We start from the raw sequence: 17171 nt of genomic DNA on the forward strand, positions 1-17171 counted from the left end.
ACAAGCATTGCATGGCAACTGCTGAGAGCCCCCCTCCTTTCTATACCTCCCTCCTCCCTCCCATCCTCACCTCGCCGTTCCTCCCCCACTGGGAAGACATCTGGTCCCTTACCAGACCTGCCCTCTGCACTCCTCCTCCCCTCTTTCCAGCCTCTCCTCCCATCCTCTCCACTCCTCTTAATGTACAGATCCACTTAGACACAGAGCTGCCGTTTTAAGTGATCCATTGGCTTTCTGTTTGAGCCACAGATCTCTTCAGGCCCGGAAAGGGTCACTTGCATGTGATTATATAGCTGTCTGGCACTGAAATGTGTTGGTTAGTTTAAATTCAACACATTGCGGCTTTTTAAGGATTTGTTCTGAAGATATTCATTATGAAAGCCATTCTTCTGCTTTGTGGAGGAGATTTAATCCCAGTACTTGTGCTGTATTTGTGTTTGGTTTAAGTGTGCCACATTCCTGCATGATCATCAAAGCTGATCCTCCCATAATACTTGACTTTGGTATTGTCCACAGGCTTTGCAAATAAAAACGGTAGTGTCTGCTGGATCAACTCAGTTACATTTAAAGCCACACTCACAATGCTTCTTATAACAGCCATGACCTACAGCTTAGCCCTGCAGGTTTATGTCAGATATCAGAGTTTCCCATATATCAGTTGGTAGGTGTTTTCTAGTCTTAAGCCAACCTATGACATTCCCTATATGTCTGTAGTGGAGAGTGTAATCGCTTCATCTCTTCTGCCATCATCTGTTGGACAGAGCCAGTGACTTAGAAAGACTAAACAACCTGATAAACGGTTTCAGTGACTGCTGTGGAAGCTCTGGAAATGATGGTGCAAAGAAGGATTCTTCATAAAATCTGTAAAATTATGAACAACCCTGAGCATCCTCTTAATGAGACTACTTTCAGTCAGAGGCTTCTTCAGGTTTGCTGTAATACAGACTGCTATTGGAGATCCTTCCTGCCCAGCATCCACAACAAGTCTTTGAAGAACCTGGGCTAATATGAGTTACAACAACATTTAATTTCCCTTTTGGATCAATAAAGTATTTTTGAATTTGAATTCAGAGTGCTCCAATGCTACTTAACAAAATGCTTAGTTCTTGGTGGACGCTTCAGTGTCAGAGCTTCCGTCTGCTGCCGTTTTGCGGGTGGGGGGGACATTAGTATCAGCTATCAACAAGCCTAATGCACTTTGATTCTCACCCACACATAGGATTTCCCACAGTGCTCCCTCACTGCTTTGTTGTTAAAAAAACTCAAGGATGAAGTGACAGCAGACTCTTTTATAAATAAACCTAGGTTTTGGCTCAGCACTAGAAGTTTCTCATATGGATGTACATATTTCTGCATCTTATTTAAAAAAAATTTTTATTATGAAAGACTGCTTGAGGGAACATATATTATTTCCTTTTTCAAATGCTTAGATCTTAAAAGCTTAGATAACTAAAACTTTCCATTTGTAAGTTATGTTACCGTCTGCTTGCTGCAAGTTTGCTGTATCTCTCATGAGGAACCTTTAAAATATGCTGAGGCTCCGTGCTTGTCCATATATGCTCCTTACAGAAGCAGTATTTTCAGTTGAGATGTCCCACAACTTTAAATACTCCTGTTTACTGTGGGGGGAAGAGTGCACTGTGTACAGTCTCAGGGTTTTGGTTACAGCAAATATGAAAGGTTCTGTGCTGATCCATAGTGATGGTTGCTTGTGTCATTATAGAAATTTAAAACATGCATTGAGTCAAATCTGTATTTATAATTGGTAAGCAGTATTTCAAATGGAACAGCAGATTGAAAACCTTTTACAAATAGTTATTAAATGATCAAATGATGTCTGTCTGATTGGATTGGACTTGAGTGACCTGAAGTGATTAAAACTGAATCTCAATTGTGTATACATTGATATAAATTCAAGGCGTTTGTCTTGTCAAGACTCTTGAGGTCGCATTTTGTGTACGAATTAAAAACTTAACTAAAACACAGAGATGTAAACCTTAAGCAAACACGAGTTCTTTCATGTTTTCTGGGTGCATGTCTGCAGCCATCCATCATTTTAACACTCATGTCTTCACCAGGCCTTCAAGGAAATGCTGTACTCGGCCCAGGACCAAGCCCCATCCATAGAAGGTAAGGACCCTTGCTGTTTGGATAAACAAACCCAAACACACAGACGGGCAGAAACACTCTCAGACACACTTACATGCCCCCTGTTTGGGCATCCCCAGAATAACAGCCCTTCATCTGCTAAAAATAAATTCAAATTACTGCTAACTTGTTGCCACACTCTACACTGTGTGACTCAACAAGACCAGAGTCAATTATTATATCATTACTGTCTGCTTTACCTTCACTTTGTTCACTGCTTAAATGAACAGATAACATCACAGGAGAAGATAGAAAACACCTGACTTGTCTTCATGGATGATTGATACAGTTAATGGATACATTTGTTCCGATGTTTATTTTATTCCAGAATTGGTGGGAAAGTGAATGTGTCTGTAGCAAATACATGTATAACTGTTAAAATATCCTATATTGTTTAGAGCCATGCACTGCAGGCCTGAGTGGCATAACAGAACTTGGGTTCAGTGCCAGCTTTGCCGAGCATTGCTGCTACCAGTGCAAAGATAAGAAAGGGCACTGGCTATAATTACTCTGTGCCGCTGGATTGCAAGAGATGTGTACTGAGGGAAAGAATTCAAACCATTTGCTTTTTATTTCAGATGGCCATTTGTGGAGGTAAACAACTTTCTTTAGTTGCAGGGTGGATGTGTACTTTATGACGACACGGCTGCACCGGCTGTGACTGACAGAGTGTGCCAGATCCAGTAGAGAAAAAAATAGTACTTGACCTACATGTGGCAGCACAAACATGACTCCTGCCATTCTCTGTTATCTGTATTAGATAAAATTGTGCGGTTGGCTCACTTTTTCAGGTCCCCTCATAGAGCTGCAGCTCTGCTCACTGTGCAGACCTGATATGGAAGAGAGTGATGTGACTCTTTCCATGAGCAATAGAGGTGCAACATAACCTCACTGGGATGACCAAACTTTCAGTTTGTGTGAAAGCTGGAGTGTGAGCTAGCTTGATAAAATCAGTTTCAGAAATTTGCTCATTTGTTTTTTGATTGCTGCAGGTGTAAAATGAGACCTTTGGCATGCGTAATGAGAATTTCTTGATGAAATGAGATTTAAATATCACATGATTTTAAAACCTGCATTTATTTCTGGAATAGACAATTCATGCCTTGATGGTAACATATGAGGCCTGTCTATCGTTTGACTAGTGTCTCTAGGAGCTGCAGGGCAGGCTCAGTGTGCATGATAGATTATTTCCTGTCCTGTGTATAAACTGTAGTCATAGGTCAATGTTCTGTCTCTGTCAGCCTAGGATGACATACTGCGCAATTTCCTTTGAAAAAATACAGAATCAATCAGTCAACAGAGAAATGTGTCTTCAAGTCGGGTTATTATAACATTTCCAAATTTCCCCGCTCAATCAACCTGATTAATATTCATATCACACTTTTGCACAGAATGTATTTGCATAGACATTAGTATCCTTATTAGCATTTTTTGTGTTCAGGGTTTTTTTTTTTACTGTTGATTAGTGAATTTAACAGAAGTTGAGTTGATTTTGTCCATTTTGCTAATCAATAGGATGTTTGTTTTTGGATTAGTGTATTTAATTCCTTTAAACATTCATCGTAATATCTATAAGTCTTAACTTAATGAGACACAGCAGGGTGTAAGTGTAATCCTAAGATGACAAAATTAAAGTACCAATATACTTATTCCATATGACTAATATTGCAAGATAAAATTTGTTTCTGAAGATATTAGACAATTCTCATTTGTTTTGGTATTGTCAGGGGAAACAGGCTGTAATATAAGCAACAGCAGAAACAAATAGCATTATTGAGCCCTGAGAAATACATTCTCCTGCGCCTTGGTTTTTTTCCCCTTTTCATAAGACAAATAAGATCAGCATGTGTTATTAAATATAGACTGACTGCAGCACTTTCTCTTACATTAGATTAAATTTAAAGTAGGACAAACCAGTCGATTTTCTTAATACTTTCATTCTTTTTTTTTATTTTTGTAGCAAACCAGTTTGTAACGACGGCAGCAAAAATGGGAGTTTTGAATTCAGAACTATTACATCACTAATTGTGCAGTTTAACAAAATGCATGGTGCTTGAACAGTTTAATGACCACTGTATTACATTTCTAAAATGTCCTTTGTTAGAGGAATACAAACATACCTGGTTGAGTAAAAAAAGATCATAATCCTGCTTATTTTACTTTCTACTGAAGGTAAAATTATTTAACAGAATTTCTGTCTTCCTATTTTTTTTTGTCTTTTTTCATGCTTCAGCATTTTGATATTCAGAAAGTGTATCGTTTGCCTGGGGGAGACAGTTTATTGAATTATAAGAACTTGCTCACCCACACCGTTTCTTTCCTGGATACCCTGCTGCAGCTGATTAAGATGTGAGCGGTGCAGTAGTTGGTGAGTGCTTAGCAAAGCGCATTTCAAAGCCTCCTCTATCTAAGTCTCCTTATATTGTTAACAGATTGGAAGACTAGTGATGCACAATATTAGGAAGACAATAACAACCATCACTGCAGTGAGCGTGTGCAGGAATACAAAGCAGAAAACCAGACCCAAGTAGTGTTCTGTTAACCACTGCATTTAAAATAATTAAAATATAATATCTGTTTTAAATTACTTCATGACCCTTTATCCCTCAAGTCTTTATTCTTAATGACCCCATTTTCTTTGGTCCATGTATAACTGTAATTAAAGCACACCTGTCATGTTTTGAGTGCCAGTGGAAAACAGAGAACAGCTGGTGCCCAGTCTTCTATCCGTTGGAATGAGCTAAGCCAGTTCAATCACCCAGATTATTACGTAGATAAAAGTGCTATGATATTATATGCAAAGCTTTAAGATGGATCTGCATTCTGTAAAGGTGTGAAGTAGTATCTGGAGCAATGCTCAGATTTATGTTGTATTTTGGTATTGAAGCCATTCATTTTGTGCTTCATTCAAGACATTCACTGAGTCTTTGTTTCTACCACCACCCTCTTAATGGCCAGTGCATTGTTTTGATGTTATCTGTGCAGGGCTGTGCTGCTTTGCTGAGCAGTGGATTTGATTATTATTGATGGTGCTGGTTTATGCACAGTGAAAGTGAGCTTAATTCTCAGTGTTGCTATAGTAGGGTGCCAATTATTAACATGGACATCCACATTTTTAGCCTGTAAATGATTTTCCAGTCTTTATCCCATGATTGATGACCATGTAAGCCACAACCAGGAAAACAGTATACCTCAAACTATTATTAACTTGTTTTGAGTCGTATGAAATATTTGACATGTAGGGAGTGTCCACACAGCTGCACATCTGTAAAATAGCAACATTTAACAAGCAAAGCTTGATATAGTTGCTTTCGTTGTGTCTTAAAGAAGTTCCTACCTTTTTCCTAAAGGTAGGAAAAATTAAACAAACAACAGGAAGGGTTGTCTTCCCATGGAGACAGAAGTACAGATGAATAAAACCACTCATCAGGTGAGAACAAACCGACCTCAGAGTCAGACGTTCATCGCGCCATCTTGGACACCTGTTCCATCAAAGCCATCAAAGCTTCCTGCACTGCAACTTGTTTTTGTTCTCTCAACTCCCATAAATGTATAGTTCCTCTCACTGGCTGTGATAAAGCTTTAAGAAAAATTATTTTGGGAGTGTCTTTAATTTTCATTACTGTTACTGTTTTTTTGCACAACCAAAATGTTTCAAAACATCCCAGTTTGTCTAACTTGTAAGAAAGGGAGGTGTGATGAAGGGTTTTTAGCCAATGACGATGTGCAGCAGTGTGTGTGGGACAGGAAGTGCCATATTACTCTATGTTCTGTATGAGGACTGTTGTCAGCTTCTCTGTCATCTACTTCTTAAAGGATTTTAAACAGTAGGAATGATATGATAGAACATTTTGCTGCTTTTAAAAGCATGACTTGTCTTAACAAATTCTTGGTATATCTTGATTTACTTGGTATGTTATTACTTGGCTTCTGCCTTTTTGGCACTGTCTGTCAAGCTTTAAACTCTAAACAGAAAAGTCAGCCACCACACTCAAGCCTACAGCCTGGCCACTTTGACCAGGTGCCAATCTAAACCATTTCCTAAGGGATATTTTTGTGTTTGTGTCTGGACCTTTTATGCCTAGTCAAAGCACCAGCATGAGCAATGAATATAAATCATGGTAGCCGTTTTCTTATGTGGCTGTCCATGGTGTTTGCTCGCTCGCCATTTTGTCTGCTGTTTTCACACCCATGATGAGGGGATAGTTGAAAAGCTGCTTGGCCGTATAATACAGAGCTGATTGTTATTCTGCATGCATACATGTGTGAACAGCCGCTGTTATTACTGTTCTTGTTCTTTGTTGCCATCGTCCTGCGCCCCATGTGGAAAATTACATTCCAATTTATGTGATAATTTTTTATTGAGCTTCAGAAAACTTTTTTTTTGCTCAGATGTACATTTAGAAATACTGATGCGTAATTTCTCGTTCTTTTAACTCTTTGTGTCAAAAATGAATTTTATCCATTTAAGATGAAAACAAAGTGCACATAGTTGCATTAGTACATCCAAGATCCCCGGAAATAAGCCTAGTTGAAGAAAAAATGTGCACATTGCAACCAAAACAGACCAGGATCATGTTTGCGTCTGCAGTTGAATTATGAATGAATAAATATTTTCAGGTTCCCTAAACCTAGCACTTGAGATAAAGCATACACACATCTCTGTTGTTATACATACAGATAAACCCTGGCAGGTTTTCCAGAGGTCAGCCAGTCAGTGAGATAAAAAACAGAACTGGAAGGGGGACATATGGACATGCAGACAGACAGGTAGACAGGCAGAGGAGGGGGTAGTGGGACAGTAGTTTGGCAGCCATGGTCTCCCCCCAGCTGCATTATTGATAGCTTCTTTGACAAGCTGCTGCTCATGCTCACCTCAAGCACTAACTGGTGGGTTTTTGTGGGGGTTGGTTCCATGTGTGGTTCTTAATCACGGTGCCACCCAAGTCAATATAGTCAGAATGAATCAGTCTAAATCCACAGAATGCTGTCTTATATGGCTCAAAAAGCAAGTAAACTTCAACTCCTAGGCCAGTTTTGAGCTATGGAAGTTATATACTAGTCATTTGATGAAGTCTCAAAAGGGAAAAGATGCAGCAGGATCTGGGTCAATACAAATCTAGGATTGCTTTTCCAAGGTCAGGGACTCATTGAACTGAGGTAACGAGCAATGATAAAGGTATTGAGTAAGAGCGTAATGAAGAAAGAGTGAGAACAGTCTGGGCTTTGTGCTTGCCTTGATGGGTATAAAAATAATAATGGTATCCATTTAAAAATAAAGGACATTGATAGCAGTTGTCAGGGTTTTGTGTGGATCAGGAAAATGAGACAGAAACTGAAGGAAAGGAAGCAAAATCCTTTGCACAGCAGAGAGACAGACTGAGTGGGAGGTCTCTGGGCACATCTCCAATGCATGTTGCCCTGCATTAGCACTATAGCCATCCCGCAAGAAGACGGTGAGAGAAAAAGAACCTCAGCAGATGAAAGTCTTCTATCTGTCCATCCATTATTCATCGATGAATTAGATCGTGCATGAATGAAGTTGAGGAGGAGAGAGGAGGAGAAAGAGTAACTGAGGAGAAAAGGATTGGGTTTGTTTAGATAAGATCATAATGTTAAATATTAAACGATTTAAAAAAATGAATTTTTTTTTTTAGATGTGAGGGTTTCTACCAAAAAGAGCAGGTTGCTGAGAGGAGGACACATGAAAGAATGATCGTGATGTGGTGTATTCTGGAAAGGCATTGGGTGAGGGACCGAGGTGAAGGAAAGGGTAATGATGCTCAAAGGAGTAGAGGTCGTTATAAACCTTTACACCTCCTAAGCAGAACTATGAGGGTTTCTAAGGCTCATCATGGGTCCTGCACTCATGGCTGTTCCCAGTTAGCACTTTATGTAGACATTCAGGACATCTGCACTTCTCTGACTGAAATGCTGGAGGGAATAAACAAAGAAGTGCAAATGGAAATGCTTTTCCAACTATTTTCCACATACTATTAGACTGCAGTTGTCATCTCTTCAGCCACAAAGACAGAAGGTGCAGAAGTGCTCAAAGAGATGTAAAAAAAAAAATCTGCCCATCCATTTCTATACCTCCTTGTCCTTGCAGGTGCAAGGGGAGCTGGCGCCTATCTCCAGCTATAATTGAACCTTGAACAGGTCATTAGAGCAACACAGAAACACACACAGGACTGACTTGGTACATATGCTGTAATAACGCTTGTATCTTTTTATGAAGTATTTTCTTTGTTCCAATAGGAACACAATTCTGTAAATGTGAAATAAAATTAAAATACAGATTATTGGATTTGGCTGCCATGTAGCCCAGTTGGAATCAAGTATTTGAAGCACCAGTGATCTCAGCAATCTCATGCATGGTAGGCATGTGAATATAATTAGATCTGTCGTTGTTGATTATTTTTCATGTTTTAGCACTTCCAGAGCCTGCAAACTGTAAGGTAACCACAGTTATTAGATAAGTTGTTTCATTAATCAAATGTTAAGAATCTTAATTGACAGCTTTGGCTGCCAGCCAACAGGTCAGCAGCCTCTGCAGGACGGAAGCTTGTGAATTTATTGTAGCAATTAAAACAATGTGCTGAAAACGAATTTACAGCTTTGGGTGTCATGTACACTACTCACATCACATCTGTGTTTTAACAGACCAGATGAATGGTTAATAGAAAATAATGCAAAACAGGAGATAATGATAGAAAATACACACTCATGACTTTGTATTTCTTTATCTTTGGTTTGGTGTTTTCACATCCAGTGTGTCTTTGCTCTATGCCACGCTCACATACAACTTGATAAAATAGGTTTTCACATACATGCGTTTAGTGCTACTCACGCTCACAGAGGTAGCTGCTCTATGTAGAGGGAGTGGGTGTGATTGTGAACCACGGGTGATGACAAGAGCGCCATATGCTGATGTATTTTTATTTTTTCTAGTGCTCTATAAAGAGGAAAACCACTTACTTGTTTTTTTTTCTACAAATGTTCTGAGAATAGTAGAAAATCTTAATTGATAGAAACAACTGACATCCCCTTTTAAATGTCTAATCCTGGACTTTGTTATTTTTTTACATTTCTCAGCTCATTTTATCTGTTTTGATTAAAAAAGTTGCGTTTCTCATGAAGCATGCTGGCCGTATGGTTTAATTTATTCTTTATGTGTTATTAGGTGATTACTGTCTCTGGAGAGAACTTGTTTCAGACTGGCTCAAAGGCATGAAAACTTGGTTATGCTGGAACATCACATTGCTCTCTTTTTTCATCTTTATAAAGCAGTATTGCCGCTCAGATGATTATTGGGCATATTACAGGTGTCACCGCCCCCAACTGACAACTATTACCCTGTTTTCAAAATTATTACAATGACCTTTCCTTATCTACTGATGATTACTGCACAGTTATTATATTTTAACGAGATTGACCTCTTGAAAGTCAAGGGTACACAAGATGAATGCATGCTTGATTATTGGACTTTAAAGGTGGCATCCAGTTCCTTGCAAAAGTATTCATATCGCTTGAGATTTTCCTCATTTTCTCACCTTACAACCCAAACCTCAATGTATCTTATTAGGATTGTATGTGATGCATCCACACAAAGTAGTGCATAATTGTAAAGTGGAGGGAAAATTATACTTACTTTAAAAGCCTTTTGTCTTAGACTTCTAAATAAAACCCACAACTTTTTTTTCTATCAATTAAAATTTTGATAAGAAAAATAAAAAAATAAAAAACATTGAATTTTGCTGAAGAAAATGTTCAGCAAGTGTGACTACTTTTTTAGGGCAATGTTTTTGTCATTCTTCTGGATTTAATGCTACTTTATTTTATTCTTTTCTGCCTCTGAGATGAATGGAGAGACGTTCCAAAAGGAACCAAAGTCAGTGGGAAGTGAGGGAGAGTAGAGGATTCTAGAATGAATAGAAAAAAAAGAAAGGTGACATTGGTGATAATTGAAGGAAAAGAAGCTAAATCCTGAGGGAGCCTCTATTCTGAGATGTTACATCTACTTGTATAAAATATGTGAAAAAATGAAAGCACAGGAAGAGCCTGTCAGGAAGGAGTTTGATCAGTTTTGATTCCTTTTATGTTATCACTCTTTTCCATTTTTGTCAGTACTGTAATTTAGCTTTAACTTGTATGAGGAGTAGGGTTTTATTCAGCGAGTAGAAAATTATTAGTCTAGATTTATTTCTTCTCTTATTTACCCTGCATCATCTTATAATCCTGAGACCAGAGGAGAGAGATCAATAATTCACAACTATTGTTTCCCCCCGGACAGCCTGTCTGTCTTTATATTAAATGATGAATTATTAACAATGTGTGAGATGGGAAATCTGCTGAATTTCCCTCCTGATGCCCATGAAATTAAAAAAAAATTTGCTCTGGCACTCAGAGGCAGCCATAAGATCACAACAAGGAAGTTTTTTAGTTTTATGTTGTATCAGGGACAGGTGGTGGTGTTAGACACTGAAAGAAACACCATGAAATCATTCCTTAAATCTCACCAACATGTGTTGAGATTTGTGCAGCTCTTCTTAAAATCACCATGTCAGACCATAAGCAGACCAGTGATCTGATGCATATTTTATATTTCATTGTTTGAAAAAAAATGTAATCTGCAGTCTGCCTTGATTATGCGCAGACCTCTGACAATCAAGCATGTTTGTATCTGTTGGTATGTTCGTTGACTTGCATAGAAATAGTCTCAGCAGCAGCTGCATCATTACAGAGACATGAGTCCTGAGCAGTTTTTCAACAGAAACAACTATTTGTGTCTGTTTTGCATTTTGTCTTCAGGCCTCTTCTCGACAAGTGCCATCTGATAATTAGGCCCCCTAATCACACTATTAATATGCAGCTCAATTGAGCAGAGAACAGCTTATTGTTCCCCTGATAGGGTAATAGCAGACATTTAATATAAAATGACTACTAAAGATTTGTTTTTTAGGGTTTTGTCTGACAATTAATGTTTTTTTTTTTTTTTTTGTGGACTGGGGTAAATTGTAACATTGTTAATCTCTAAAGAATTTCCTTTTATTGCAGCTTGCAAATGGCATTGTGAAATTATAAAAGTGTTCATAGGGGAGGTAGTGGGATTGTGTATGTTTTAAAATCACAAAAAAAAAATCTCAACCCTAATGTCGCTACTGTTGTGTTGACAGAGAGCTGTGTCTAACTTTTTCTCTTATAGTTACCATGGCGCCACAGAAAGAGCCTGGAATCATTTGAGCCTCATTTAGTCCCCGTGACATTCAGGTTTCAAACACAATAAAGCCAGAACATGCAACTAAAGGGCTTGAGTGGTGTTGTGCATTATAATGGTCTCTAGTGAATTCATAGTGGTCCCTCCTGAAAACTCTGAAAAAACCCCACAGAAAATAGGAAAAAATCTGAATAAAAACTGATACAAGCAATGTAACTAGAATTGGTTGTGAAAAAGTTCAGTATTTTTTGTCACTGATTTCAGAACTTGCTTGGGCCTCCTCTTGCAGGAATTACTGCATCCATGCAGTGTGGGATAGAGGAGCTCAGGCTGTGGTTCTGCTGATGAGTTTTAAAAGGCCAGGTTACTTGGATAGCAGCCTTCAGCTCATCTGCATTTTTGCATCTGTTGTTTCTCATCTTCCTCTTAACAACCCCATAGAGCCTCTATATGGGTCAGGCTTGGCCAGATTGTTGGCCAATCAAGCACAGTAACCACCATTGAACCAGCTTTTGATCTCTTTGATAGAGTGGGCATCCTGGTATATGGCTGCATTGATTGTGGATTTTAGAAAACACAGTGGATGAATGAGCACCCAGTCATCACTGACTGTGGAAACTACCCATTGGACGTCAAACAACGTGGATTCTGTGCCTCTCCATTTCACAGCCGAGTGTACCAATTGCCTACATTTCTTATGGCAGATTCCTTCATTTCCCACAATCCAAATGGATACTAGCGAGTTTGATGAGGTAGTTGGGCGCCCAGCCCCATTTCTTCTCCATCAGCCACTGCGTAACTGTCAGTGCGACACAGAGAGCGGCAGTCACGCTGTGCGTCCTTGTGACCACTTGTACCTACTCCCAATCTTATCAGCTTGTTGTTGCATTCAAAACAGTTTGATGTGAACTCTGTTTCCTACCGGGCAGTTTAATGTGCAACACGAGTATGCGATTGCAAAAACTGACCTTTGCACAGATGTGTCTGACGCATGTCCGCCTTGAGTATGGGCAGACCTGTGCGGAGTGAAGTTCACCTGAGTATGTGGGAGTCTTAAGTCTGCAAGGAGTATACATAATTTTTGACTAACTTTATGTGCTGCATATCATGTTTGTGTGTATATCACATGTTAATAAGGGGCAGACACAATCCTCAAGGATTGGATCCATGCACAGAAAAAATAAAAACGATGTCTAGGTATTATTTGCTGCAGGGGTCTAGGAGGTTTTCAGGAAGGGCAAACACACACACGCACACACACACACACACACACACACACACACACACACACACTTGTACAAGCACACATACAGATCTATCACTCTGATACCGCTGCAGGATTCAGCCATGACTTTGTGGTTATTTTATGAATGTGATGAGTGGGAATTCAATTCCCAAGTGCTCACTGCTGTTAGATCCTGTCTGCCTCTTTTGATACACACATTTAGTGAGCAGCTACTCCATGCTGATCAGTGGCATACACACAGTGTGAAAGAATCTCACATGTATGCATCACACACGTTACATGCAATACCACATGCATGCATACTCTGGACAGCATGCTTAAGAATCAAGCCATGTGCCTCGTGTGTTTTCTAAACACCATCTTTAGAGCGTACACTGCACTGCCCAGGTTTGCAATAACATTTATTGGGTCTTTAAAGAGAAGGGAGATCATGAAGTTTCTGGGTCAGCAAAAGGACCATAAAACACTGATTTCTAATCAAAAGTTTGCATTCTTAGTAAACTGAATAGTTTCTATTTGTTATATTGACAGTAGATTTTTTTTTTTCTTTAATGAATGGTGATTGAGGTTAAGTATGACATTCATTCCCCCTTTCTATACCTACTGGAGCATGCATGTACAGAAAGGTACTCAGACTGTTTCTAATGTGCTAAATAGTTTTGTATTTTTTATCTGTCATTGTTTTGGGAAAAAAGTAAACAAGGTGCTTCCTGCTCTTCTAAATCATGTTAATGATATGACACTGAACCACCCCAAGGTCAGTGCCCACCTAATCAGATTGAGTCAGGAAATTGCTCCTAATCTAATAACATTAAGTATTGGATTCCTTCCTGCTTCCCAGGACTGTAAAGGTAAAATGGGCAGTATGACGGAGCATTTATGAATTAAGAGTTAACATTACAATGCAAAAACGGAAACAGAACTTCAATGCAGAAAGATGGTCTACAAAACTGAATTAAAAATTGATGGTACTACTTTCTGCAGCATGCATTATTCACTTTGCCTTTGTTTATGCTGATGGCCCAGATGAGTTTCTGCATGTATTGAGAATAATATCAAAGTCAAATGTTAAATGTCACAACTATTCAAAAACAAATATTTTGAATAGGTTTCCTACCATTTTGGGGAAAATGATGTGGTTTCATTGTTTTCCAAAGTAGACCTCCACTAATCAAAATGTTATTTCAAGCCACACTGCTATGACTGGTCATAAATAGTTTATAATAGGAGCAGGAGTGACAGCATGGGGAAAGAGGTGGTATAAAGGGGGTTTATTATTATTTTAAAATAAAGACAAAATTATCACTAGTGATACTTTATGATGTCCTCAGCATCCAAATTAAGGGACTGGTGTTACTAGGATTTCTAAAACAGTAGATTCCCTGTGAATTCTTTAGGACAGGAATGTCCAAAGTGTGGCCCAGTAGGACCTGATCATAATTCAAGAATGATTGTTACAGCGTTTGAAGCTAATAGAGACAATTTAGAAGTTTTTTTTGTGTGTGTCTGTGTGTGAGGTTTTCAATAACTAACTGAAATCTTTCTTAAAGTGGATATATCATGCTTTTAAATCCTTCCTTTAAATGAAAAATATTTGGTAAACACAAAGTATTCATTGTTTATGAATCCTGCTTTTTGATTTGACTTTCTTTTCATAGTAAATACGATCACTATTCAGCACTCAAGAGCACCGGTTACAAAATAATACATTGTGTGGGAGTCTTTTGTTGACTTGTCAATAGTTTTTGTATCTTATGCTTTGAATCAGTTGGTGCCTGGTAAGCAGGACGGTTTGTAAGGAAGAGAATTTAAGCACGTTGTTTTATATTGAGATCTCTCTAACTATAAACATTTAACAAAGCTTAGTACTTTCAAATAATGCATCGAGTTTGAAAACCACTGAGTAAAGCATGATTTGAAACGGAGTGGTTGTGCTGTATTAAGAAAGACTATACTAGACACCCAATAGTACTTCTTTATTTTTGAGGTTTTTTTTTCTTTCATGCCATTTTCAACTCGTAATATTTATTTTCTGTGTTTACAACAATCACTTTTTTTTTTCCTGTGTTTTGTATCTGACAGTTTCCTTGCCTCAACTGTTTCCCCATCACTTCCTTAGTCATTCACTAAGTCTATTTACATTGTCATCAGTGGGACTTTACACTTAAAACTGGACTTTGCTGATAGTAAAATGGATTCGAGGTGACCTTGGCAGGTGGACCAGCCCTGCCTGACGGAGGATTTTTCAGATTGGACAAAATGTGTTCATAGGAAACGGCCTTGTTTCATCTAGATTTATCCTCTAGCTTTTAAATAGCTGCCATGTTACAGAAATATGTCTGTGTGAGAATATATCAGTGTGTATGTGCGACTCTTATCGAGAAACTGCAGCTGCTGTTGGGAAAGTGGCATGGTGACTGGGAGGGACATCTTTATACAACGTTCACACACCTTGGTTTAATTACACCAAGCTGACCAGACATACACACCTAAACAATTATGAATAGTGTCCACATTTTACATTTACTCTCATATGAAGAACATTAAGAAAACGACATTGTTCAGCTTACAACTAGTAACCTTTATTTTGTCATCAAGATATTTTCACCACTCTCCTTCTCTGCTGCTACAATCTAAAAGGGTTTGGGCATCAAGGGAAGTAACCAACTGGGCAAATGTATTATTGGAATGCGTAGTGTGAATGCATTTCACTTGAGACATATTAATCTCCTCACTTTTTCATCCAGGCAACCCTTTACAGTTGTGATGTTGCACATCTTGTGATTTTATGTGTTGTGTTCCTCCCTCCTAAGCATAAGGAAATGAAGGATTGTTTCCCCTCACATGTTTGAAGAAAGTTAGTTTTTTATTCAATCCCCTTCTAAAACATGTGTGGTGAGGAATTCAGTGTTCTGCTTTATTGTGACTGGCATGTTACTTTTCTGTGGCATTGCTGTGTCATTTAATTATAATTTCCTTGTAAAAGGATCTGGGAATGAAATTTAAATTCTTAGTTAGCTAATCAAGCAGTAAGGGACTCTGTCAGATTTATTTACAGTTTCCTACAGTGCTTAGTATATACTGTGAGATTCAACAATGATGTTATCGGGTCATTGCTACAATGTTTCAGTTGCAGTTGCATCGATTGTGTTGGAGTGGTGCACGTGTGTTACATGACATGAGAAAATTGCAGTACAGCAGCATATCTAAAATATCGGTGGTAGAAAAACGATGCATATGTTACATGTTACAATGTCAAATTTATTAAAAGCTGATATTGCATTATGTTACTGTCACACGCGTTTCCTACACCATTTAAGCAAAAGACAGATAGGCAATAGTGTGACGGGAATATAATGTTAGTTCCCTGACTCTTTCTGTTATTGGCATAGCCACCCTGTAGGGAAACGGACAGCAGATTTAATCTACAGCTGCTGTGCACTCTCTCAGCATTTGTCATGGTTATAGTAGAAAAGCCTGTTCTCTTGTTCTGCTTAGATTAATGACCTCAGTTTGGACTATTGACACAACACTTATCTGTTTTTATGAGTCCTGTGGCTTCTGTCTATAAACCCCAGTGACACAGGAGCTCACACACTAATAATAGTGTAAGTGAACACTCACAAACACACACACCTGGCTGAGACCCACATACATTTCTTCCTATTATTTCTTCTGTGTGTCTAAAACAATGTTTTTACCCCAGTCCTGATAGATCTGAGCCTAAGCTACAGCAATAAGCAGAGCCGGTATTTTATACAGCAGATCCTCTAAATCTTAACAAAGCATATTGTCTTTTGATTATTTAATATAAACATAGGAGGAATTTTAAAGGAGTCAACTTTGTTTTAGAAGTATTGTTTGTTCTCTTTTGTGTTTAGCATAAATGATGAACAGTAAAAATCTGGAGTATACAATTTTGAAGAAGTTACATTTGTTTCATAAAGGTGTGTTTTAGATTAAAGTGAAAACATATTCTGTTTTTTTTTTAGATGGTTTGACATTTGTTTTTTTAGAATACAATTTTGCTCTTGATTTTGACCCAAACTCTCTAAAAAAAGTTAAATCTTAAACCTTAGCATGTTATTGACATCAACCAAGATGATACAAATATATAATTTATTCCTATACTCTTGTTGTCCTGTTATTATGAATAATTTAATTCAAAATATGTCTGCACAATCTCACTAGAGTCCACCAGGAGTCCATTCAGAGTAAAAATTGGAAACCTTTTCAGAGAAAAGAGGAAAACAAATGTAGAACAACACTGCAGTTACAAACATATTTCCCAACGTGTGTACTTGTAATATTTGTATTGTTTTGCAGCTATGTTGAAGATAAGAGACAGAGAGAATGAGAAAAAGCAGATGCGTTGTCCCTGAAGGCTCTACTTCCTCTGTACCTACAGGATCAAACGCAAAGAGAGAACTGAGCATCACAGGAAATGTCAGCCACAGTTAGGATAACAGATTGCCCTGCCAAACTTATGTCTGTCAGAGAGAGGGAGCCGATGCTTGTAGACAGTGGAGAAGAAAGTAACTGTGTTGAACACAAACTGGT

The 17171-nt window shown here is 38.3% G+C and overlaps 1 protein-coding gene across 2 annotated transcripts in view; it reads left to right on the forward strand.

Moving 5' to 3' along the window:
• Window positions 1-17171, forward strand: part of LOC103138494 (xenotropic and polytropic retrovirus receptor 1 homolog) — a 71246-nt gene that overhangs the window by 3452 nt on the left and 50623 nt on the right. For both annotated transcript variants that reach the window (XM_007552697.2, XM_007552696.2), the window contains exon 2: window positions 2079-2130. In XM_007552697.2, the coding sequence (XP_007552759.1) occupies window positions 2079-2130 (52 nt within the window). The remainder of the gene's footprint in view (window positions 1-2078; window positions 2131-17171) is intronic.

Source organism: Poecilia formosa, unplaced genomic scaffold (assembly GCF_000485575.1).
Source record: "Poecilia formosa unplaced genomic scaffold, Poecilia_formosa-5.1.2 Scaffold52, whole genome shotgun sequence".
In the NCBI taxonomy this organism is placed as follows: domain Eukaryota; kingdom Metazoa; phylum Chordata; class Actinopteri; order Cyprinodontiformes; family Poeciliidae; genus Poecilia; species Poecilia formosa.